The sequence below is a fragment of the Schistocerca nitens genome, chromosome 2, assembly GCF_023898315.1.
Source record: "Schistocerca nitens isolate TAMUIC-IGC-003100 chromosome 2, iqSchNite1.1, whole genome shotgun sequence".
NCBI lineage: Eukaryota > Metazoa > Arthropoda > Insecta > Orthoptera > Acrididae > Schistocerca > Schistocerca nitens.
In genome coordinates, this window is record NC_064615.1 from 591268499 (window position 1) to 591295610 (window position 27112).

Here is a 27112-nt window from a genome sequence, read left to right on the forward strand (position 1 = left end):
CCCAGCATTGAAATCTGCGGCAATTTGCAGAAGGGTAGGAAATCTGTTATGTTCAATGTTTCTCTTCAGTCGTCGTTGGTGCCGTTGTTGCAGGATTTTTTTCCGGCCGCAGCGATGTCGGAGATTTGACGTTTTCCCGGTTTCCTGATGTTCACGGTACACTCGTGAAGTGGTCGTACGGGAAAATCCCCACTTCATCGTTGCCTCAGAGATGCTGTATCCCATCGTTCGTGCGCCGACATCACGTTCGTACACACTTAAATCTTGATAACCTGCCATTGTAGTAGCAATAACCAATCTAACAACTGCGCCAGACACTTGTTGTCTTATACAGGTATTGCCGACCGCAGCGCCGTATTCTGCCTGTTTGCATAGCTCTGTATTTGAATGCGCATACCTATGGCAGTTTCTTTGGCGCTTCACAGCAAGTCTTTGAAGTCTTTCTGCTTGGTACTGCAACGTCGCTTCATAACAAATTTCCAGTATGTAGTTGCATAATAGATACTGAGACTTCTCATACCTCTCTTCTGTCGTTTCCATTCATTTTTAAAGGCTGCCTTTTCTGTGCAAATAGCCACTGGACGTTTGAACTTCTTTTATACGACGAAAAATGGTAACAGCGCTGACACCACTATTCTGCCGAAGTGTAGAGAGTAGTGCTGACTGAAAAAAGCTGCACCGCAATTCTGCATAATTCAGAAGTACTGGGTACGTCTGAAAAAGATCGGGAAAAGCCGAGATAGGCAGAGCCTCACCCGGACATGGCCCACACATCGGGTTTGCGTGAGGTCTGGCACGCCATAGCCGGCCCCGCGTTACAGTGTTTGCTACGTTCTTGTCACAGAGAAGCAGCTGCCAGTACCGAGCGTGATACAAAAACACGAATGTGTAACTGCTGCACGCCTCATCGGAAGACGAGCCTGAAAATGCTCTAAAACTTGTTAATGGGAATAAACAAACATTTCGTAAGTAACTAGTCACACAGTCATTTGTATTTACACCCAATAAAGGTACAGTCATGATGTTCCAAAATATCCATTTTGGTGCGTTAGCCTAAAGAGTCAGCACACAAACCGCAGTCCGCAACTACAAAACTTTCATTAGACCGATTCTGGAGTATGCGGCAGCCCCCTGGGAGGCATAAATGCCCAAATAGCAAACAGACCATACAGCAGAGAGAGGAGACTCCAGAGCAGTATCGCCAAACTCCCCAACATCACACCTAGCAATGAGGTCTACCAAATAACCAAGATAGAACCTCGCCAAACCAGGCTGGCCGAGCTTCGAGCGCGGTATGGCAGAACATACTGAACAAAAGGCCTGACGTCGAAGACCTCATCTCCACCAACCATAGAACCTGACGAAAACTAAAATAAGTAAATCACCCGTTCCAGTGCAATAGTCCTGAACACTGCAAACACATACCAAGACCTAGTCCCAATCCTGGAACCACTCACAACCAAATCCACAACCCATCCTCAAGTAGACGAGAGAACAGACAACTGAAGCACATACACAAACGCACATGCGCGCACCACGCCACACACACACACACACACACACACACACACACACACACACACATGGACGCTCACGCACAAACACACATATGCAACACTACAAAAAACACACGACCAAGAACTCCCAAGGAGCTATTTCCAGCTCTAAGAAACAGAATATCATAAATAAAAAATTATAAAAAATTGTAAACAGTAAATACCAGCCAGTACTTCAACCAGTACTATCCACCCCCCACTAGGAATAAGTTTAGCCCAAATTACCCCGCTCCTGTCGCTCTCCCCCCTTTCCATACATTATCTGTGAATTACATTTAAATTGTAGAAAATGTATAACATTAAAAAAGCAAAAATATTTCTAAGTACACTACTGACCATTAAAATTGCTACACCAAGAAGAAATGCAGATGATAAACAGATAGTCTTTGAACAAATATATTATACTAGAACTGACATGTGATTACATTTTCACGCAATTTGGGTGCATAGATTCTGAGAAATCAGTACCCAGAACAGCCACCTCTGGCCATAATAACGGCCTTGATGAGCCTGGGCATTGAGTCAAACAGAACTTGGATGGCGTGTACAGGTACAGCTGCCCATGCAGCTTCAACACGATACCACAGTTCATCAAGAGTAGTGACTGCCGTGTTGTGACGAACCACTTGTTCGGTAACCATTGACAAGAGGTTTTCAATTGGTGATAGATCTGGAGAATGTCGAACATTTTCTGTATCCAGAAAGGCCCGTACAGGACGTGCAACATGCGGTTGTGCATTATCCTGCTGAAATGTAGGGTTTCGCAGGGATCGAATGAAGGGTAGAACCACGGGTCGTAACACATCTGAAATGTAACGTCCACTGTTCAAAGTGCCGTCAATGCGAACAAGAGGTAACCGAGTCGTGTAACCAATGGCACCCCATACCATCACGCCGGGTGATACGCCAGTATGGCGATGACGAATACACGCTTCCAATGTGTGTTCACCGCGATGTCGCCAAACACGGATGCGACCATCATGATGCTGTGAACAGAACCTGGATTCATCCGAAAAAATGACGTTGTGCCATTCGTGCAACCAGGTTCGTCGTTGAGTACACCATCGCAGCCACTCCTGTCTGTGATGCAGCGTCAAGGGTAACCGCAGCCATGGTCTCCGAGATGATAGTCCATGCTGGTGCAAACGTCGCCGAACTGTTCGTGCAGATAGTTGGTTCAAATAGCTCTGAGCACTATGGGACTTAACAGCTGTGGTCATCAGTCCCCTAGAACTTAGAACTACTTAAACCTAACTAAGGACATCACACACATCCATGCCCGAGGCAGGATTCGAACCTGCGACCGTAGCAGTCGCGCGGTTCCGGACTGCGCGCCTAGAACCGCGAGACCACCGCGGCCGGCCCGTGCAGATGGTTGTTGTCTTGCAAACGTCCCCATCTGTTGACTGAGGGATCGAGACGTGGTTGCACGATTCGTTACAGCCATGCGGATAAGGTGCCTGTCATCTCGACTGGTATTGATACGAAGCCGTTGGGATCCAGCACGGCGTTCCGTATTACCCTCCTGAACACACCGATTCCATATTCTGCTAGCAGTCATTGGATCTCGACCAACGCGAGCAGCAATGTCGCGATACGATAAACCGCAATCGCGATAGGCTACAATCCGACCTTTATCAAAGTCGGAAACGTCATGGTACGCATTTTTACTCCTTACACGAGGCATCACAACAACGTTTCACCAGGCAACGCCGGTCAACTGTTGTTTCTGTATGAGAAATCGATTGGAAACTTTCCTCATATCAGCACGTTGTAGGTGTCGCCACCGGCGCCAACCTCGTGTGAATGCTCTGAAAAGCTAATAATTTGCATATCACAGCATCTTCTTCCTGTCGGTTAAATTTCGCGCTTGTAGCACGTCATCTTCGTGGTGTAGCAATTTTAATGGCCAGTAGTGTAATATTATTGTACGATGCAAAATTTTCGATAAAGAACAGTTTCAATGCACAAGTTTCACAATGTTGATGCAAATTGTAATACCAAAATGAAAGATTCAAATGTATTGTCAACATGAAATGTGCACTGCATTGCATTAAATAAATAAATGTAGATTAAAAATAAAATGGAAAACCCATTGGCTGATAGGGTATAGAGGGAAGCCCTCGAACAGCCCTCCCTCCTCCATGAGAGAAGGGAATGAAAAGTGAAAAAAAAATTATTTTATTTTGACCAGAGTATAGCTGACCCCTGAGCCTGGAGATGCCGGGCTCGACGACGGCGAGCAGCGGCAGCAGCCCGCGGCACAGCTGCACCTGCCGGGCGAGCAGCTTGCGCGGCAGCTGAGCGCCGGTGGCGGCGGCGGCGATGGCTGCGGCGCGGTAGCGGCCGGCCAGGTGGTGTCGCAGCTGCAGCAGCAGCGCGTGGTCCGGCGCCAGGCTGCGGCCCAGCCGGCGCAGCGCCGCCTCCAGCACGCGCGCGCCACCGCTCTCGCCCTCCGCCTCCGCCGCCTCCAGCGCCGCCTCCACGGCGTCGCGCGCGCACCACAGAGCGCAGCGCGCCATTCCACCGCAGAACGACCGCCCGCAGTCGCAGCAGCGCCACACGTTCCTGCACAGACAGCACTGCCAGCTTCTTTCCCTCAGAGGGAGGCACAAAGGACATGCGACACGAACCGTCATCAACTACAGCTCTACACGCAACAGGCGGTCCACTACAAAAAAGCGTTTACACGGTACGTGCTTGCCTACTCGTCTGCTGTAGGTGTCTACTGCCTTTGTCGTCAACTTTCAGCAAGCAAACCGACGGCTTAAATTCACTTTTCGTGACTACCTAGTATATCCTTTTGTAATATTAATATATATTTAACTGTATTTCAGGAGGGACAAAAAAATAGTTCAAATGGTTCTGACCACTATGGTACTTAACTTCTGAGGACATCAGTCCCCTATAATTTAGAACTACTCAAACCTAACTAACCTAAGGACATCACACACATCCATGCCCGAAGCAGGATTCGAACCTGCGACTGTAGCGGTCGCGCGGTTCCAGACTGTAGCGCCTAGAACCGCTCGGCCATCAGACGGACACTGTGACGCTGTACTTAGTTGCTTTCGTGCAGTTTATGCGAAACTGTCACTTACATGTGTTAACGACCTCTCTATAAAAGCTAGAAATAATGGACAAACCAATAGAAATGTTGCTTTTCTGTTGCTAATGTTAATTTACTAGATTAACTCACGTTTTTCCCTTCGTGGAAGACATACACTATGTGATCAAAGTATCCGGACACCTGGCTGAGAATGACATACAAGTACGAGGCGCCCTCCATGTGTAATGCTGGAATTCAGTATGGTGTTGGTCCACCCTTAGTCTTGATGGGAGCTTCCACTCTCGCAGCCATACGTTCAGTCAGGTGCTGGAAGGTTTCTTGGGGAACGGCAGCCCATTCTTCACGCAGTGCTGCACTGAGGAGAGCTATCGATGTCGGTCGGCTAGGCCTACCACGAAGTCGGCGTTCCAGAACATCCCAAAGGTGTTCTATAAGATTCAGGTCAGGACTCTGTGCAGGCCAGTCCATCACAGGGATGTTATTGTTGTGTAACCACTCCGCCACAGGCTGTGCATTATGAATAGGTGCCCTATCGTATCGCAAGATGAATTCGCCATCCCCGAATTGCTCTTCAACAGTAGATAGCAAGAAGGTGCTTAAAACATTAAAAAAATGGTTCAAATGGCTCTGAGCACTATGGGACTCAACTGCTGTGGTCATAAGTCCCCTAGAACTTAGAACTACTTCTTTTTTTTTTTGGCATAAAGAAAGAGAGCAAAGTGCAGGGCGAAGGAAACCATGAAACAAAACTGAAGGGTGGAATCCATACCACCATTAACCAGTGCTACATCTTGCACCGGATGGGAAAACTAAAACTGCGAAGACCTTTTCGCACCGGGGACAAAAAGAGGAAATAGGGCCAATACTGCTACAGAGTGTGAGGGTTCACAACGAAACTCTCCATCTGCTGTATCATCCAGGTATGACTTCTCGTAATGATGAAAGTAGATCCCACGTTGTACCGTGTAGTGTTCTATCATCGTATGTAATTTTAGCTTCTCTTACCCGTGATGTTCCAGCTACGTGGAGGGTCGTGGAACGCACTCCACAAAAAATTGGAAAAATATTGGCGATACTTAGGGTTACGGAGGATCTTGCAATGTCGTTCCTGCAAATAGTTCCAAAAGTCTAAAGTGTCCTTAGTGCCGTCTTGAAACAAATAATGCACTGCATGTCCACGAAGCCACGTCATTGCATTAGTTTTAGTGCGTGGGTAATACGTTTCATCCGGGAATAAGATAGTCTTGGGTTCGATATGATTCGGCGTTACCCGAAGGAAGTATGCTGACATTTGCCTCACTAAGTGCCACACTGCCGTAGATTCGCCACAGCTAAGACGGTGTTCATCGTCGTCTTGAACGCCACAGCTCGTGCACGTGGGTGAGTCTACCATGTGGATCGCTTGTAGCCTTGATCTGGTCACCTGCTTACCGTTGACAGTGATATACCACATCGCCGTGACGTCAGTGTCCAGTGTTACGTGGTGAATTGTCCTCCACACTACTCGCCAGTTGACGTTCGGGTGCTTCCTCTCCACGACGTTATCGGGTCGTCCACGTTGCAGGACCCTATAAACTGTCTTTGCCGTCGCCATTTGAGTCGCTGGTAAGGCAAGTCGAACGTAACTGAGTTCGAGGTAAAAGACACCGATGTAGAAGAGCGAGGAGGGGACGTGGTGTATCGGCACAGGTGGCAACAGGGAGGGCGGTGCTAGTTCTTCTATTAACAAACTGGTCAGACTGTCCGGACGGCGGTGCCATAGTTTGACTAATGTGCTCACAAATAGGGCGACCGCTCTGTCATAAACGTGATAAAGGCCAAGCCCTCCCCGATCCGGGGGAAGGGTGAGAGTCTCATATTTGATCTTGAAAAGCATTCCTGAACTCACGAAGGACCCAAAAGCCGCAAGTATACGGCGAGCTAACATCACCGGTATAGGTAATATCTGGGCGATGTGCGGAATGCGTGACGCTAAATGTGTGTTAACATACTGGGTCCGTTGGACGATGTCCAGGGCTCGTAGGCGGTTGTTGGCAATTCCAGTCCGAACATTCCGTAAAAGCCGTCGAAAGTTGTGAGCAGCGGTCCGTCGTATATCGTCTGTAAAGTCAATGCCGAGACATTTCAAACTATCTCTGAGCTGTAAGGGGGTGACACTGTTCTCAGACAATCCGACCCCGATGTTCATCGCCACCGATTTTGTGACGTTGATACGACTACCAGTGGCCATGCCATATTTCGTTATCCAATTTAGTGCGCTAGCGGTGTCGTCACCGTGGCGGATGACAATCACCAGGTCGTCAGCGTACGCTTTACACCGGAAAGTGTGGCCTCGTAACGTCATACCCGTTAGTCGTTGGCGCAGGCCGCAGAGGAGAGGTTCCATGGCCACAGCGTAAAGTAAAGTGGACAGAGGGCACCCTTGGCGTATCGATCGAGAAATGGTGAGGGGCTGCGAAGGTCGGCCGTTGACGATCACCTTGGACGTCGCGCCACGGAGTAGTCGCATGACGACCGTGACGAATGGCTGTGGGTACCGCATATGTTGGAGGACCGCTTCCAAATAGTTGTGGTCCACTAGGTCGAAAGCTTGACTAAAATCGATTGCCGCCAGTGCACCCTTCAGACGACATGCCCTCGCCAGTGAGATCAAGTCACGATATTCACTGAGTGCTGTTTGAATATTATTGTCGCCTCCTAATGACGTTTGATCGGGTGAGATAACATTTCGTAGGGTCAGGCGTATCCGTGCCGCCAACAGTCGAGAAAAGATCTTAAAGTCGCAGTTCAATAGCGTCAACGGGCGGTAGTCCTGCAGTCGTGAGCCACCGGACGGTTTGTGAATAGGAATAATCATCCCTTCCACAAGGGCCGCAGGGAGCGGCACGTCCGGGGATAGGAGTTCGCGACAGATGTCCGTCCATCGGGAGGCTAATAAATATTGAAAAGTCCGGTAAAATTCCAAGGGGAGGCCATCAGGACCCGGAGACTTGTTGACAGCACCTTTTCTAATGGCGTCGATCACTTCTTCTGTAATTTCTTCCATCAAGGCCGCTCCCATTGCCGGGGTGACGGTGCCGTAAATCGTCTGAGAGACGTCCTCCAGTGCTGTCGGATCAGGGGTCTGAGCGGAATAGAGTTGGGAATAATGATTGTAGAACGCTGTGTTTATGCCTTGTTGCGTGGTGAGGCGATGACCGTCCTCCGTGTCGATGAAGCGTATCAGCGCTCGTTGGCGTCGTTTACGTTCACGAAGGACGTGGAACATTGACGGGCGTTCGCTCGGTATCCGATCCTGCGTCCTCGAGCGGATGACTACCCCCTCTAGGTGGCGTCGCATATGAGCGAGGATCTGAGCCTTAGCACGGTGGACCGCCGTTTGTCGTTCCGGAGACGGCGCCATAGCATCGCAGTCGCGCAGGACCCGGAAGTAAAAGTCGAGTGTATGTCTTCGCCAAGTAGCGTGGTCACGACCGTAGGTTATCAACGTTCGCCTCAGTGCCGGTTTGGCGCAGTCCAACCACCAGCGGATCGTCGTGGGATATGCACGGAGGCGATTTTCACACGAATGCCACGTATCCTCAACGGCTTGGCGGCAATCCGGGTACGACAGGTGAGCGATGTTTAATTTCCACGGGCTGCGGCTTCTCCACACTTGTTGCCGCCGCAGGGTGACGGCACAAATGTAAGCTGAGTGGTCCGAGAATGCTGCAGGCCACAGTTCCGCATCCTGTGTTCCAGCGGCGAGAGAGCGTGAGACATAAATCCGATCGATACGACTGGAAGAGTGACTTGTGAAGTGCGTGAATCCCGGTCGGTGGCCGTGAAGATGTTCCCAAGTGTCCACCATCTGCAGGTCTCGAATTAGCGTCCCGAGTTCCGGGCACAGATTATGTCGTGGGAGTTGATCTCTGGGCGCCAGCACGCAATTGAAGTCACCTCCAAACACCAGATGGTCGTGGCGGCCTTGGAAGAGCGGGGCGACGTCTTCCGCAAAGAATCGTGAACGTTCGCGACGTTTGTCCGTCCCGGAAGGTGCGTAGATATTGATAAGGCGGACCCCCAGTACTGTGAGTGCCATTCCTCTTGCCCCAGGCAGAAACAGGATATCGTCCGCCACTATCCCTTCCCGAAGAAGTACAGCGACACCGCTGCCTGTTGGGGAAGCTGGAGAGACGCAAGCATCGTAACCGTACATGCCTGGGAAGTCGTCGACGTACACTTCCTGGAGAAGGGCTATGTCGATGGAAGCAGAGTTCAACATATCCTGAAGCAAGGATAACTTAGCGCGCGTTCGTATAGTGTTGATGTTTATAGTTGCAACGCGATAAGTTTGAGGTCTATCCACAGCATCCGTGTTGGCCATCAATACCCTGGTAAGGCTGTCTCGTCACTGTAACTGACGGCGGGAAAGGATCAACACTGGTGGGGTAAATTTCCCCCCGTGTCGTCCGACACGATGGGCAAGGAGTGTTCCTCACAGTCGTCCGCCCAGTCGCCATGAAACACCATCGGCTGTTGGTGGCTGTTAGTGGCTGCTGCGGCACTCGGCGCTGACTCCATCGGCTCTGCTGGCTGGGAAGCGGCAGCGGTTGTCTGCTTGTGATCCTGCTGTGCTGTGGGGTCTGAAGTGCTGAAGCCGTCACCACGGCGATCTGTTGAGTTTGAAGTTACAGCGGCCTCTGTACCGCCGGTACCGTCGTCGGAAGTTCCACAGTCCATGTCAGACGATCGCTGCAAACACTCGTCCGATGGAGCACGCCGCCGTCTCTTGTGTTTTCGCGGGGAACGCTGTTTACGGACATGTGTTTCAGTATCTGAATGTGGGTGGATTTCGTCAGCTGCTCCGGTGTCTGGAAGAAAAGCCGCTGTCGGCACAACCCGTGGGTCAATGTCCATCCTGGCATCCACGCCTTCTTGCAAGGTCGGTCGGTGATTATCTTCAGGTGGGGGCGCCGGTGTAGAGGCCGGATCCTGTGCTGCAGAAGCCATTTTGGTCTCTCCATCGGGGGCGGCTATCGGACTACTGTCGTCAGCATCGGAAAAGGTTGCTGCCCGTGTAACTTCGGCGTAATTGAGAGGAAGGGTCGTCACCGTAGAAGGAGTCATAGATTCACCTGCCGGGATTTGAGTAAGCCGTCGTCGGAGACAATCCGACCGGACATGCCCTACTTGGCCACAACCAGAGCAAGTGCGTGGCTGACCGTCATACATAATGATCGCCCTACATCCGCCGATGACAAGATATGACGGAACATGTTTGGTCAGTTCAATTTTAATCTGTCGTACCCCGTTAAGAACGGGGTACGTTGTAAAGGTGGTCCATTTTTCGGCCATATGGCTGATCACTTTGCCGTAGGGCTGGAAAGTCGCGGTGACTACGTCCGGTGGTACTTCGAAAGGGAGTTCGAAGACGCGTATCGTACGGAGGCCAAGCCCCGCGTGATCGATAGAGACCGCCCCAATATGGCCATCAGAATGTTTGAATTTAAGATCGTTCGCATGTGCGCTCACGATTCTGTTGCACACCTCGTCACTTACTAGCTTGACGTAGACAACACTGCTCGTGATAGAGAGATGGATACCAATTATGTCTCGCGGGTCAATTTTAACGTCGTCACGTAGAAAACGTTCCACTTCAAAAGCTCGCGGTCGTGCATGATCGGTTTGAAAACTGATCTTGATGGTGGTTTGTCTGTATGAATGTGCCATGTTGCGTCGGTAGTGATGGACTCTAAACTAGCCGCGACGAAGTAGTAAACAACTACGGGCACTCGCGACCGCGCGGACGGGACGTAAACAAGACGTCCTCGCCGCAGCGCTGCGGAAAGCAGACTGTTAAACCTAACTAACCTAAGGACAGCACACAACACCCAGCCATCACGAGGCAGAGAAAATCCCTGACCCCGCCGGGAATCGAACCCGGGAACCCGGGCGTGGGAAGCGAGAACGCTACCGCACGACCACGAGATGCGGGCGCTTAAAACATTAATGTAGGCATGTGACGTGATAGTGCCACGCTAAACAACAAGGGGTGCAAGCCCCTTCCATGAAAAACACGACCACACCATAACACCACCGCCTCCGATTTTTACTGTTGCCACTACACACGCTGGCAGATGACGTTCACTAGGCATTCGCCATACCCAGACCCTGTCATCGAATCACCACATTGTGTACTGTGATTCGTCACTCGACAAAACGTTTTTCCACTGTTCAATCGTCCAATGTTTACGCTACTTACACAAAGCGAGACGTCGTTTGGCATTTACCGGTGTGGTGTGTGGCCTATGAGTAGCCGCTCGACCATGAAATCCAAGTTTTCTCACCTCCCGCCTAACTGTCATAGTACTTGCAGTGGATCCTGATCCAGTTTGGAATTCCTGCGTGATGCTCTGGATAGATGTCTGCCCATTACACATTACTACCCTCTTCAACTGTCGGCGATCTCTGGCAGTCAACAGACGAGGTCTGTCTGTACGCTTTTGTGCTGTACGTGTCCCTTCACGTTTCCACTTCACTATCACATCGGAAACAGTGGACCTAGGGATGTTTAGGAGTGTGGAAATCTCGCGTACAGACGTATGACACAAGTGACACCCAATCATCTGACCACATTAGAGGTCCGTGAGTTCCGCGGAGCGTCCCATTTTGCTCTCTCACGATGTCTAATGACTACTGAGGTCGCTGATATGAAGTACCTGACAGTAGGTGGCAGCACAACGCACCTAGTATGAAAAACGTATGTTTTTGGCGGTGTCCGGATACTTTTGATCGCATAGTGTATTAAGGCTCATGCGCAAGTGAATAAGCACCTATTTTTGAAGAACAGTTCCAGGTATATCCGGATCACTGATTTACATTCGCTTCCTCATAGAAGCGTCTTATCGTTTAAATTGCAGGGAATGCTTAAAGCAGATGTTCTGTCCGTTAACTGTCCATGAGATGAACGAACTACAACGTTCTGCTAAGCAGCAGGGACAATTCACAAAGAACTTCGCGCTGTTTGCCAGTTCCGTTACTTACTCGGTCGTCTCCGCATGAGCGAAGCACTTTCATACGGGTGAGAATAGGATCCAGTCTATTCCATCGAACACTGACCGTACGCCTGAATCTTTTGCAAGTGACCCCGTCTACACGGCAGGGGCCGTCGGAACCGGTGCGCCATGAGTAATCTTGCAAGCTCGAACATCCCGTGTAAAACAGGCTAACAAATACAGTCTGCAGTTTGTTCAGAGGGCCAGAAAATACATCTCAAATTAAAACCACGAGTCATCGTTGGGATTGTCAAGTTCGTCAAGCCCCTGAATTAAGGAAAATTAACCAAGCATATAAATAATATCCGTCTGGATGATTGTCTGTTGGAAGACCTAGGCCGTGTTTCTCTGAGAACATCAGGTAAGATATGTAAATACTAAGTGCAAGGAAGTGGGAAATGAAATTGCCAGACAGTACTATTTGGCAGAGCATTGTAAAATCAGCAGCTGGAGTGTCAGTAGCTTGCAGGCGGCCGCCGCGCGTACTCACGGCTGGTCCTGCAGGGCGCAGACAAGTCCCTTCCGGCAGCGGGGGCAGCGCAGCGAGCTGAGGTGGGTGCCCAGCTCGGTGGGGTCTCGGCAGCGCGCGCAGCCGCACTCGAAGTACTTGCCCTCCAGCAGGTGTTCGCGCCGCTCCGCCGTGCCCTGCCCCGCGCCACAGAAAAGTGTGATAGTGGTACACAGTGTGTGACGTGGCTACGCAAACAATTAACACATTCCCAAACAAATCTCCAGGAAGCAATGATCTGTTCAGTTGTAACTCTCAAAATACACTCTAAGACAAAGAGAAACGACGTATCACGTAGGAGTTATGCAAATTGATCACGAACTGATATTCATACAGGTATCGACGGAAAATACAAAATTGTATACTTTGGTGGCCGATGGATGAATGTGTGACGCTGCAGCGCAATTTCACTGTGCAGCTGGCAATGATGGTAAACAGGGGACATGTCGATACCAGGGCATAAAGTCTTCTCGAATTTCATTCCGTATTACTATCTGGACAGCAATTACACCTCACAGACAGTCGCCTGAACAATATATGCAGATGTCAGCATTTGAGAGAGATGCTGTTTTGTCAAAAACTGACATGGTGAGAGCGTGGCTGTGTACAGTTAATGTAGGTTAATTCTTACAAAGAAGAAAACAGCAACCAGCCGCTATTAATACTGCTACTTATTTAGGTAAATAGCGCCGTCACCGGTTTCGAACTGGCAAGTTCATCATCAGACGGTTGTTCACATGATTTTCAAGATACACTTTACATTATCGTCCGTTTCCGATTTTTATTATTCCACTGTGGCGAAGTATTTTTGGTGTGTTGTTACCCTGCGGTAGAAAAACAGTTTTAGAAGCGCCCTGTGTGAAAATAACTAACCTCCAAACGATGAAATACAGCGTAAATAACTAACCTCACATATTTATTTACGATGTATTTCATCGTTTCTCGTTGCACGGGGGTCTTCTCACGAAAATTCAAAAACCAACTTTCTCCTCTCAATGCGAAAATATTTTGTTGACGCCGACCTACATAGGGAGAAACGATCGTTATAATAAAATAAGGAAAATCAGAGCTCGCACGGGAAGATACAGGTGTTCGTTTCTTTCGCGCGCTGTTCGAGAGTGGAATAATAGGGAATTATTGTGAAGACGTTTCTATGAGCCCTCTGCCAGGCATTCAAGTGTGATTTTCAAAGTATCTATGTAGATATAGATGTAGATGAGCGAAAAAGGTTTACAGTTTAACATGTCATTGACAACTTCGGATTATGAAAGGATGGGAAAAAAATCGGAGGAGCCGTTTTGACGGGATATCATGGAAAACCCAAACATGGATGCCCAGATGAGGATCTGAACCGTCAACCTCCTGAATGTGACTCCGGTGTGTTACTTTACTCGGTCGTAGTACGATGTTCAAAGCAGGACTTCGTGGCATGACGAGGAACCATAAAGTTGCAGCTACTAGACCTGTTTTGTGGAGACGAAAGAACTGTTTTAAAAGGTGAGGGAACATAACTGAGCGAAGTGGCTTAATGGTTGGCACACTGGACTCGCATCTAAATCAAACAACCAACCAACCAACCAGATAACATATCTCCTGCAAAAATGGACTCCACCAAAAGAGGCAGTGGAGTGGTAGGCAAGGATAAGTGCGTGCCTTAAAACTATATTCCAAAAGAACTATGCCTACAAATATTCTATCAATTCTGCCATCACTGAAGGTAGACCAAGTACTGGAAAGCAATTAAGTAATGAATATATAAGGTAAACTGCGTTGCCAAAGGAGATGGTTGGTTGGTTGGTTGTTTGGGGAAGGAGACCAGACAGCGTGGTCATCTGTCTCATCAGATTAGGGAAGGATGGGGAAGGAAGTCGGCCGTGCCCTTTCACAGGAACCATCCCGGCATTTGCCTGGAGTGATTTAGGGAAATCACGGAAAAACCTAAATCAGGATGGCCGGACGCGGGATTGAACCGTCGTCCTCCCGAATGCGAGTCCAGTGTCTAACCACTGCGCCACCTCGCTCGGTGCCAAAGGAGAAGGCTAACTTATAAGCAAGACTGTCATCACAGTCTCCGGTCTTCTTGTGGGGCAGTGTCAGCACAGTGCGTCACGACGATATTTCGTCATTCAGCCGATGCTCAGGAACGACGTTACAGCACCCATACAGGTGCAGTGAGCGTAAAAAAAATGGCTCTGAGCACTATGAGACTTAACATCTGAGGTCATCAGTCCCCTAGAACTTAGAACTACTTAAACCTAACTAACCTAAGGTCATCACACACATCCATGCCCGAGGCAGAATTCGAACCTGCGACCGTAGCAGTCGCGAGGTTCCGAACTGAAGCGCCTAGAACCGCTCGGCCACCGCGGCCGGCCAGTGAGCGTATCTGGATCATTGCGTAGTCGTTAGCGTTTCTGTGCCACTACTGCCATGTATTAATGGAGGCCGCAGCTAAACTATATTCCGATCTAGCATCTCGCATTAACTGTGAAGGATGGCGAGAGCCAATCGACTGTCATCAGCCGTGGATCTCAGTCCTTGTGATTTGTGTCTTTAAAAGTATCTAATTAGTGCAGCCGCTCAGTGCTGCATCTATCTAACCCCCATCTAGCAGTAACAGTACCAAAATCTGGTATATTGTACAGTAAGCTTGTGTTTGCAAGAGTGATTACGTTAATCGTTCTATGGTATGTTATTTTGGTACAATGGTGGCTTTTAGGAGTGTACTGTAATGTAATTGTTGACTGCGTTGGCTTCCCTCCTCTCGTGCCAGGTGTAATGTACAGGAAGAATTGTCACTATGTTAATAGCAAAAGCTTATTTAAATGTTCTGGCAAATAGTGTCAAAGTAATTTTAGAAGCAAAACATCGCCATTCCTTTCTTGCCTTCTTGCCCCGTGCATTCCTTCTGAATATCCTATAAGGAAGCGCACGTGGAGGTTATGCTAGCACTGACAGTAGAACAGGTAGGCGGCGGGGAACGACAGTCGGCGGACCATCAGGGAGGCACCGCAGCTCAAGGTGAGCTGCTGCTGAGCTCCACACAGTTCAGACGCCAGCAAGTTTTGCTCTCACGAGACCGTAGATGTTATACACTCGAACATGAGACAACGAGGGGTTAGCACGAGTTGAAATTGTTTACTAGACACCGCTGTTGAAATAAATGCTGCCACTGTAGCTGAGTATTGTTGAAAGAATCATCATCGCCACTGCAGAGAAATTATAAGCATATCAGACAAATTTTAATTACACGACCTCCTCCTGCTGGTCGGCGGTCGTAGCCGCGAAGAGTTGGAACCTAAAATTGAAAGGCCATATCCATTCTAACTACATGGTGTCACAATACCAAAATGACGATACCACCTTGTAAGTCTACATACTTCCTACTCAAGGGACAATTAATCAAGAATCCTACGGTAAGACTAGACGGTTCGCCAGTTCTTCGGCGCCGTGAGGCCCGATACCTAGGCGTAGTCGTCGATGAGAAGTGGAACTATACATCACATATTAACACAGTGGCGCAGAGATCCCTGGAAACATTAAACAACTTGATTGGGATTGGACATAAGCGATTTCATTTGCCACCTGACTTAATAAAACTGTACCATAACAACATTTTGACATCAATTGTAGGACACGGATCAGGAGTCTGGGCCCACAGGCTCACGAGGGTCATGCCCGCCATGGGCGTTAGAAGAATGCAGCGAAATATGCTCCTGCGTTCTGTAGGGGCATACAGGACAACACCGGGAGGGGCACTACTAGTACTAATGGGGCTTTGTCCCCTGGATATCAAAATCAGGGGACAGGCTGCATGATATTGGGTTAAAAAGGGATAAAACAGTTGAACTAATGGGGATGCACTTGGGCACTAAACCTGAAATTAAATGTAGGGGGGAGGAGCTACGGCAGGAGCAATGGGATGATGACGAAACAGGTCGTCGAACACAGGAACTGCTGCCTGATATCAAGGAGCGACTCCAGCTCAAACATCAAGAGGACTGCTGCACTTTCTTAAGGGACATGGACCCTACCCGGCATACCTATGCCGGTTTGGGAAACGGGCTACACCAACGTGTGACTATGGGGCCCCGCAGTGGAGTGCGACCTCTTCGACGACGTCGCATCACAACTAAGACTTCAACTACTAAATCTTGACATGTACCACTAGCTCAGGCATGAGGACCATTTCCAAATCTTAAACAATCTTGCTAACGAGATATGAAGCAAAGTATTAAAAGAATACCTAAGGAACAATCAATAACAGATTAAACCAGATTTAAACCCGATCAGACTCTGTGCACCTGTCCCTATCTGCCGGGGCGTGGATTTGGCCAGACGCTTCACGGCTGGGATCCGCCACGTCTAGGAGTAGGAGGAGGGTGCACACTCAGACTGAATTGATCACACACCGGATTTGACAGTAGGATTAGAATTAGGTTAAGACGTGGGATAAGTTAGGATAACACCATTAGTGTAAAACTGCAGCGACTCAAACATCTTGGGCCAGCCTGGTGCCAGGGGTATGCCAACTGCGGTTAGCTCGGTGGGCGCGGCCAAAAAAGTAGGTTTATAATACGCAGGCACGCATGTAATGCTGCAGATAGAGTAGATTAATAATAGAACTAACAAGTAGGACTTAGAATGCCCATAGTGGAAGTAAAACAACTAACTTTCCTATTAACTAATTAACAAATACTGCAGTAATTGTAATCATTAGTATAAATTAGGATCCACTAATGTATTAGGTGGTGGGTTATCATGTATCATGTTGTCGTTGAAATAAAGAATTTAAAAAAAATTAATTAACCCCCAGGAGAGTGTAACCTGGAGACTTTCATGAGACTTTTAAACACGTGGAGAAACCTCGGCAGCTGTTCAGTCCAGTACCCTTACAAAGAAAGAGAACTGAATTAAATTAAAAGCATGTTTTCAATCCGAATCGGGCTGCTTAATAATCAGGAGTTCAGTGATAGTAGTCAGGAGCCTATAAATCAATTAATTAAAAAGTCTGCGCAATCAACCAGTTAATCAATGCATTAAAAGTAATTTTCCTTGTACAACTGAAATCACCGCGGCTCACCTGAGTAAAGGACCATCAAATGTTGGAGAGGTGGAGTAATTTTCAAGTTCACCCGTCAATAAATTCAGAAAATTCACAATACATCGAGAATCTGTAGGAGTTCGGGTTATTACTTTCAAATTTAAGCTGCAACTGTACCGAAACATAGGGACAATAGTTCTGCCCGCATTCGGAGAATCGGCGTCTCTGCAGGTTCCTCAGTGTGAGCACCATAAAGCCGAGGTGCCCAATGGGCCGAAAGCAGCAGGAACCGTTTTTACTACTATCCCAGTCAGGTTGCCTGTGGAACCATTTTCTATCGGCATTACTGTACTGCATCCGGAGAGACGATATCCGAGCCCTGTGCCGTTACAGTTTATGGTCGACTTCACTTCTTTATTAGTAGTAGTGCGGGAGTTGTCGCCATTTTATTCTACATGTGTTGGCTTCCACCACTTGAGAAGAAACCATGTGTAGACTCAGTCATAGTTAAGATGTTTCACAGTAGAATGCTCGAGGCAACTTTCGTGGTTGTTATGCTCCGAAGTTAAACAGTAGACTAGCCAAGAGGGCTGACAGGAGCGCCTTTGGTCACCCATACGGGGAGAATCACGTCATTGACAGCAATAAAACCCTAGCCCTCCCCTCAGAGCCTGACCACTCCATCTGTTTCACGGAAACCGATGGAAGGTCGGCTCTACTAGTTGCATGATGACCTGGTGAATAAGGCGGACTATTCCCAGCCACTGCCAGCTTCGGATCCATTGCTACGAGTCCAGAGGCAACTGGCTATGGAGGGCACGTCAACTTTGCAAGCTGGATTCCTGCTGGTCACATCTGTGACCATCCGAAGACGGTGGACGAGCTGACCCTCTGTGGATGAAGAACCAATCTGCTCATCGACGAGTTGTTCAACATGGGAGCCAGACGCCAGTGCTGCCACTATTGAGCAGTGGAAGTACTGTCTTATGGGTTGTCCTTCATGTCACTGTTGGGTCTACGCCTACACGCCATCTCGACAACCGAAAAATGGCTCTGAGCACTATGGGACTCAACTGCTGAGGTCATTAGTCCCCTAGAACTTAGAACTAGTTAAACCTAACTAACCTAAGGACATCACAAACATCCATGCCCGAGGCAGGATTCGAACCTGCGACCGTAGCGGTCTTGCGGTTCCAGACTGCAGCGCCTTTAACCGCACGGCCACTTCGGCCGGCTCGACAACCGACAACAGGGGTATGGTTATTTCAGAGGCTGAGCCTGAGCGCAGCTTCTTTCAATGAAAGCGCTGAGGCTCTGAGAGATGCCCACAGCCACGCCAAGCTGCAGGGACGCTCCAGCCACCGTATCCTCCTACAATGGGGCTGCAGTACTGACCTGAGACAACGCCAGGGGCCTGCACCAGCAGATTCCTCGCTGGGAAACAATATGTTAACCTGCACCTCTGTTCAACACGAGCACAGCAGGGGCGCCATCAGGCCGCACTGGGAAGAAGACAGAGTAATTGTTAAACTCTCGGAAATGAATGACTATTAATTGAATGATGTCACATTACTACCGCGGCACTCTAGAGGACTCCATCACCATACATCATCTCGAATATCCTACAGTCACGTAGGATTCCGCATCTGGCGGGCTCCTACAGTTCAGTATAATTAGGTCACTACCTGAACTAGGGCGTTTATTTCAACATTACTGGTGTACAAGTGTTGCTCTTCCGTCTATATCTTTGTGACTAGTATACTGTGGACATTCCTTGTGTTCCAAGATGACATGCTCATGGAGCTGCCGCATACATTCCTCGTTTGTTGAAGACTCAGGACCCTTATCGCATCTCGTCCGCCCTACTAAAACACCTGACCTTAACGCCATCGAAAATGTTTGGGACTATTTTCAACAGTGGGTGAAAATAGCAATAATCGTTCCCGCAAGGTGGTAGCCTTTCAGGATTTAATCGTCAATTAGGTGCTTCAGATGGACTTGCCATACCTCATCAAACTGGGGGAGGGGAAGGGGAGAAGGGGTCTCTCTTCCTCGCTAACAAGGGGAGGCCGCCAATTGTGAAATTCAGATTCATTTCATACTGCGCATAATAAAAGCTCATGGCCAGAGGTATAATGTGGCAAAGCACCAAGATGCACTTCTCAGCCGTTGTCGAGAAAATCGACAGTTAAAATAAACCGTTGCTGTGAAATAGTCTCTACGATTGATAATTTTCTACAGCGTCGTGGCGCAGCGGTAAGAAAGTACTAAATGAATACACATCACTGTACAATAATATCCTCTTTGCTGCAATTGAAGAACTATACATAGACACACACACGCACACAAACCAAATACAACAAACGCCAAATACACTTCAAACTGCAAAGTGCGTTGTCAAACGACCATAGGTCACGAAATCAGCCTATTCACCTCCAACATATGAGAATACACTACAACACCAAAACCGTAAGTTACACACAAAAAACGTCATATATACTCATTTCCGTTTGTAAATGCATAATAAACAGAAAAATAAAAATTACGTTTTGCTGTTTGCAGATGAGAAATATTGTAGATTGTGTAGCAGACTAGCTGCCAACATAAATATCCAATAGCATCATGTAAGGTATTTAAACTAATGCATACATCCACGCTTTTGCCAGTTAAGCTATAACTAGAACTTTAGACATAATGTTATAAACAACACACAGTGCATCAGGTCGTTAATGCATATCTCAGCTGTGAACTGTGAACAGTTTTACAACAAATTTACAACAATTTTACAACAATTATTCATTCACAATCGTAAATATTATGTACCAGAAGTAAAAAAAAAAAAAAAAGTTCAAATGTGTGTGAAATATTATGGGACTTAACTGCTAAGGTCATCAGTCCCTAGGGTTACACACTACTTAACCTAAATTATCCTAAGGTCAAACACACAACCCCATGCCCGAGGGAGGACTCGAACCTCCGCCGGGTCCAGCCGCACAGTCCTGAGACCGCTCGGCTATTCCCGCGCGGCCAAAAGTTCCACTAAATGTTAATATGTAGCAATAATTTAACAGCAAGAAAATAAAAAATAACCCACTGAAGATAGCACAAAAAGTGCTGAAACATGTCTTGGTAAAATAAAACTGAAAAGGTGTCTTGCAAACGGCGGAATTCCTCGTCCTATTTCCATAGCGAGCACGGACATAAGAAGAAGAACTGCAACACCACAAGATGATTAATGGTTCAAATGGCTCTGAGCACTATGGGACTCAACTGCTGTGGTTATCAGTCCCCTAGAACTTAGAACTACTTAAACCTAACTAACCTAAGGACATCACACACATCCATGCCCGAGGCAGGATTCGAACCTGCGACCGTAGCAGTCCCACGGTTTCGGACTGCGTGCCTAGAACCGCGAGACCACCGCGGCCGGCAAGATGATTAATCCCGAAACGTTTGAATTCAGTATTAGTAATGTGATGCTTTATACATTCATGCCGACTGCATATCCAGGCGGAACGTTGAAAAGCAGTATAAAATGGAACAAACACGAGAGATCGATAGTAAGGAAGCCATTTATTGGGAGAATTCTGGGACAGCGTAGTTCCTCTGCTAAGGTGACCTGTTCTTAAGTACTGCTCCATTGTTTGGGATCCCCACTAGGTTGCTTTATAGGCAGACGCCGATGCAATTCATACGCGTGCAAGTAGATTTGTTATCGGTAGGTTCGATCAACACACGAACATTGCGAAGATGCTTCGTGATCTGTAATGGGAATCCCTGGTGGGAAAACGACACTCTTTTCGCGAAATGCTATTGAGAAAATTTAGAGAACCGGCATTTTCAGTTCATTGCAGAAAGATTAAGCTGTCACCAACGTACATTGTGCACAGGGACCACGAAGACAAGACAATTAGGGCTCGCACGGAGGCGAATAGACAGTGGTTTTCTCTCGCTCCATCTGCGAGTGGAACAGGAAAGGGAATGGCCAGTAGTGGACAAGCTACCCTCCGCCATGCAGTGTATGGTGGCTTGCGGTGTATGTATGTAGATGTCGATGTAGGGTTTCAAACGCTATTAAAGTGTAGTCTCCTAGGGGTGACTAATTTTGTGTCCGGAGTGCTTTATACAGAAGAGAACAAGGACGAGTGTGTGAGACCGACCTGCAGGACGTTGGTGTAGTTGAAGCACACAGCGGCGCCCTTGGGGATGGGCAGCGCGGCGTGCACCGTCATGACGAAGTTGTCGTCGACGGCGAGGTGCGTGTTGGCGACGCAGTCGTGCGCCATGAGCGCGGCGCGCGCGTACACGGCGCGCAGCTGGTCGTGGCCGCCGTGGGGCGCGCGCACCTCGAAGCTGTTCACGTCCAGCACGCCGCACACGCGCTGGCACGTCTCCTCGCTCTCGCGCAGCAGGCCCGCCTCCTTCAGCGGCTGCCGGCACCAGCAAACAAACGTGTGCTTTGCTCGCATTTCTTGAAACTTAGCATGTCAAAAAGTGGCTCTAAGCACTATGGGACTTAACATCGGAGGTCATCAGTCCCCTAAACTTGGAACTACTTAAACCTAACTAACCTAAGGACATCACACACATCCATGCCCGAGGCAGCATTCGAACCGGCGACCGCAGCAGCAGCGCGGTTCCAGACTGAAGCGCCTAGAACCGCTCGGCCACAGTGGCCGGCAAACTCAGCATGTCACTTCACCGGAAGAGCATTTAGAAAGTGGTATAGGCATGCGTATTCAAATACAGAGATACATGAAGAGGCAGAAAACGGCGCTGCATTCAGCAGCGCCTATATAAGAAAACATGTGTCTGGCGCGGTTGTTCTCTACATCTACATCTACATCCATACTCCGCAAGCCACCTCACGGTGAGTGACGGAGGGTACCTTGAGTACCTCTATCGGTTCTCCCTTCTATTCCAGTCTTGTATTGTTCGTGGAAAGAAGGATTGTCGGTATACCTCTGTGTGGGCTCTAATCTCTCTTATTTTATCCTCGTGGTCTCTTTGTGCTATATACGTAGGAGGGAGCAATATACTGCTTGACTCCTCGGTGAAGGTACGTTGTCGAAGCTTCAACAAAAGCCCGTACCGAGCTACTGAGCGTCTCTCCTGCAGAGTCTTCCACTGGAGTTTATCTATCATCTCCGTAACGCTTTCGCGATTACTAAATGATCCTGTAACAAAGCGCGCTGCTCTCCGTTGGATCTTCTCTATCTCTTCTATCAACCCTATCTGGTACGGATCCCACACTGCTGAGCAGTATTCAAGCAGTGGACGAACAAGCGCACTGTAACCTACTTCCTTTGATTTCGGATTGCATTTCCTTAGGATTCTTCCAATGAATCTCAGTCTGGAATCTGCTTTACCGACGATCAACTTTATATGATCATTCCATTTTAAATCACTCCTAATGCGTACTCCCAGATAATTTATGGAATTAACAGCTTCCAGTTGCTGACCTGCTATATTGTAGCTAATGATAAGGGATCTTTCTTTCTATGTATTCGCAGCTCATTACACTTGTCTACATTGAGATTCAATTGCCATTCCCTGCACCATGCGTCAATTTGCTGCAGATCCTCCTGCATTTCAGTACAATTTTCCATTGTTACAACCTCTCGATGTACCACAGCATCATCCGCAAAAAGCCTCAATGAACTTCCGATGTCATCCACAAGGTCATTTATGTATATTGTGAATAGCAACGGTCCTACGACACTCCCCTGCGGCACACCTGAAATCACTCTTACTTCGGAAGACTTCTCTCCATTGAGAATGACATGCTGCGTTCTGTTATCTAGAAACTCTTCAATCCAATCACTCAATTGGTCTGATAGTCCATATCCTCTTACTTTGTTCATTAAACGACTGTGGGGAACTGTATCCAACGCCTTGCGGAAGTCAAGAAACACGGAATCTACCTGAGAACCCGTGTCTATGGCCCCCTGAGTCTCGTGGACGAATAGCGCGAGCTGGGCTTCACACGATCGTTTTTTCTGAAACCCATGCTGATTCCTACAGAGTAGATTTCTAGTCTCCAGAAAAGTCATTATACTCGAGCATAATACGTGTTCCAAAATTCTACAACTGATAGACGTTAGAGATATAGGTCTATAGTTCTGCACATCTGTTAGATCGGTTAATGCTGCTACAATGGCAGGTTATCAAGATTTAAGAGGTACTGAACGTCGTGTTACAGTCGCTGCACGAGCGATGGGACACAGCATTTCCGAGGTAGCGGTGAAGTGAGGATTTTCGCTTACGACTATTTCACGAGTGTACCTTGAATATCAGGAATCCGGTAAAACATCAAATCTCCGAAATCGTTGCGGCCGGAAAAAGATCCTACAGAAACGGTACCAGCGACGATTGAAGAGAATCGTTCACCGTGACAGAAGTGCAACCCTTCCGCAAATTGCTGCAGATTCCAGTGCTGGGCCATCAACAAGTGTCAGTGTGGGAAGCATTCAAAAACGGCTCTGAGCACTATGGGACTTAACATCTGAGGGCATCAGTCCCCTAGAACTTAGAACTACTTAAACCTAACCAACCTAAGGACGTCAAATACATCCATGCCCGAGGCAGGATTCGAACCTGCGACGTAGCGGTCGCGCGGTACCAGACTGAAGCGCCTAGAACCGCTCGGCCACTCCGGCCGGTGCGAAGTATTCAACGAAACATCATCGATATGGGCTTTCGGAGCCGAAGGCCCACACGTGTAACGTTGATGACCGTACGATACAAAGTTTTACGCCTCGCGTGGGCCTGTCAACACCGACATTGGACTGTTGATAACTGGAAACATGTCGCCTGGTCGGACGACTCTCGTTTCAATTGTATGTAGCTATGGAGACAACCTCCATGGACCCTCTATGTCAGTAGGGGACTGTTCAAGCTGGTGGAGGATCTGTAATGATGTGGGGCGTGTGCAGTTGGAGTGATTTGGGACCCCTGATACGTCTAGAAGCGACTCTGACAGGTGACTCTTACATAAGCGTACTGTCTGATCACCTGCATCCATTCATTTCCATTGGGCATTCCGACGGACTTGGGCAATTCAAGCAGGACAATGCGACACCCCACACGTCCAAAATTGCTACAGAGTGGCTCCAGGAACACTCTTCTGAGTTTAAACACTTCCGCTGGCCACAAAACACTCCAGACATAAACATTATTGAGCTTATCTGGAATGCCTTGCAACGTGCTAGGCAGAAGAGATCTCCAACCCTTCGTACTCTTGCGGATTTGTAGACCGTCCTGCAGGATTCATGGTGTCAATTCCCTCCAGCACTACGTCAGACATTAGTTGAGTCTATGCCATGTTGTGTTACGGGATTTCTGCGTGCTTGCGGGAAGCCTACACGATATTAGGCAGTTGTACCAGTTTCTTTGGCTGTTCAGTGTAGCCGGCCGCGGTGGTCTAGCGGTTCTAGACGCTCAGTCAGGAACCGCGCGACTGCTACGGTCGCAGGTTCGAATCCAGCCTCGGGCATGGATGTGTGTGATGTCCTTAGGTTAGTTAGGTTTAAGTAGTTCTAAGTTCTAGGGGACTTATGACCACAGATGTTGAGTCCCATAGTGCTCAGAGCCATTTGAACCATTTTTTTTTTTGTTCAGTGTACGAAGATGGTTGAAAAAGTATGGTCGCAAGTCCTCTGCGAGAAAACGATTATCGAGGAAATAAAAGAGGAACACAAAGTCAATAAGAAACTAGAAGGCGCAGTGCTGAACAAAAAAAGTGAAACACTCGGAAGACATGATCGGATATGAATGTAACTTCGTACATTTCCCTGTGGCAGGTAGGACGGCCAGGTTAGTACATAAGTGTTGTTCGTGTTTAGTGTTGCTACCAGGCCTGATAGAGTATATTAAGTCGCGTGGGTAGCATCAGATGTTGAGTGCTTGCTGAGAAGGACATATACTCGTATTAACCAGCGTTATCAGCACCTGACAGAGTTGGAAAGGGACCTTACTCTGTGTTCATTTCGCTGGCTAGCGATATACAGATTTGTGGGGCATTCGGGTGTGACGATGGCCCGATGTTGGACTGCGTGGGAAATCGTTGTCAAAGCTGCTCTCGACTAAGTCTGACCGCCACAATGGAGCTTCGCCGTATTGTACACGAAGTCCATTTTAACCCCTTCTCATCTGCGCCACAGACCTTAGAATAAGTAACGGACGTCATGGATCATTCTGTGTCACGCCACACAACTCGTCTGAGAGTAGCAACATCAGGACAAGGGAATTTCCATCTCATGCCTTGGCTACTATTAAGACTACGACGAAAACAGTTGCCTTTGGACTGCTACCGTGAAGGAGAGATATGGACTGCAGATGAATGGTGTCCTATAATGTTAATCGACTAATTGCAGTTCTGCACTACTCTGGATGACCAACGTCAGTGAGTATGGAGGCGAATTAGAGAGAGGTCCCGTTTTTCCAGTGTTCAAGGTTTTGGAGAGGACATCAGTGATACTCCTGACAACATATGTGGAGAGACATTAGCTAAGAATCCTGGCCATGGCTGATAGTAATTGAGGGAGCTCTGACGTCCCAACTGTATGTCACAGATATCCTGAGGCCTCACGATTTACGTCTCATGTGCAGTATCATTGTAGTACTTTCCGACAGGTCAAAGTTCGTTCACATATGGCACATATCTCTACGAACTTTCTGCGTGATACCGATGTACTCTATCAGCCAGCAAGATCCTCAGATCTGTCTCCAATACAACATGTGTCGGACCACTGTAGTCTCAACTCCGTCCCAGTCCCAGTATCCAGGATACCTGTTACCAGTTACAGCAGTTGTGGGCCAGCTTGCCCCGGGAAGGGATACACTGGCTTAGTGACAATGTTGCCAACTGAATAACTGCATGCATCCAAGGCAGATGGTGCGCAACATCATACAGACAAGTCACGAACACTGCAAAGATGTTTGTAAATTTGATTCCATTTTTTAATCACTGAAATAACATCACATACTCTCTGAACTGTGAACTTTCGTTTCGTTGTGGCCTCCGCTTACGAGTGCTTCACTTTTTGGGTCAGGCAGCGTGCTGAATTTCCACATAGTCGTCACAGTTAATTAAATTAATCTGGCAATACCAGACCAGAAATATCTGGACACTCGTATGTAACGCAGAACTGAAAACTAGATGACGTGAGAGGTGAATCCGTCAGTATAAAAGGAGGCAGAGAGCATTACGTTGTCATCAGAAAAGTAGTAGCAGCAGAACAAAAAATGGCTCTGAGCACTATGGGACTCAACATCTTAGGTCATAAGCCCCTAGAACTTAGAACTACTTAAACCTAACTAACCTAAGGACATCACACACACCCATGCCCGAGGCAGGATTCGAACCTGCGACCGTAGCAGTCCCGCGGTTCCGGACTGCAGCGCCAGAACCGCACGGCCACCGCGGCCGGCAGCAGCAGAACAGGTGGGTTATGAGAGCACATAATGTCAGAAGTTCCATGACACTGTTTGCAGACAATTCTGAGATCTATAGGAAATTGCAACGTCAGAAGACCAAAATTTGACCACGAGACCAAGGCCTCACTACGTACAGGTTCGAACAGATCTACACCACTGGCCATTAAAATTGCTGCACCAAGAAGAAATGCAGATGATAAACGGGTATTCATTGGATAAATATAATATACTAGAACTGACATATGATTACATTTTCAAGCAATTTGGGTGCATAGAGCCTGAGAAATCAGTACCCAGAACAATCACCTCTGGCCGTACTAACGACCTTGATATACCTGGGCATTGAGTCAGACAGAGCTTGGATGGCGTGTACAGGTACAGCTGCCCATGCAGCTCCAACACGATACCACAGTTCATCAAGAGTAGTGACTGGCGTACTGTGACGAGCCAGTTACTCGG

At 48.1% G+C, this 27112-nt stretch overlaps 1 protein-coding gene across 1 annotated transcript in view; it reads right to left on the bottom strand.

Moving 5' to 3' along the window:
- The window catches only part of LOC126235183 (SET domain-containing protein SmydA-8-like), a 130737-nt gene that overhangs the window by 18479 nt on the left and 85146 nt on the right, over positions 1-27112 (bottom strand). The window contains exons 5-8 of the mRNA XM_049943914.1: positions 21376-21645; positions 12154-12308; positions 3938-4124; positions 3763-3877 (exon numbers count right to left, since the gene is read on the bottom strand). Coding sequence (XP_049799871.1) covers positions 3763-3877; positions 3938-4124; positions 12154-12308; positions 21376-21645 — 727 coding nt within the window. The remainder of the gene's footprint in view (positions 1-3762; positions 3878-3937; positions 4125-12153; positions 12309-21375; positions 21646-27112) is intronic.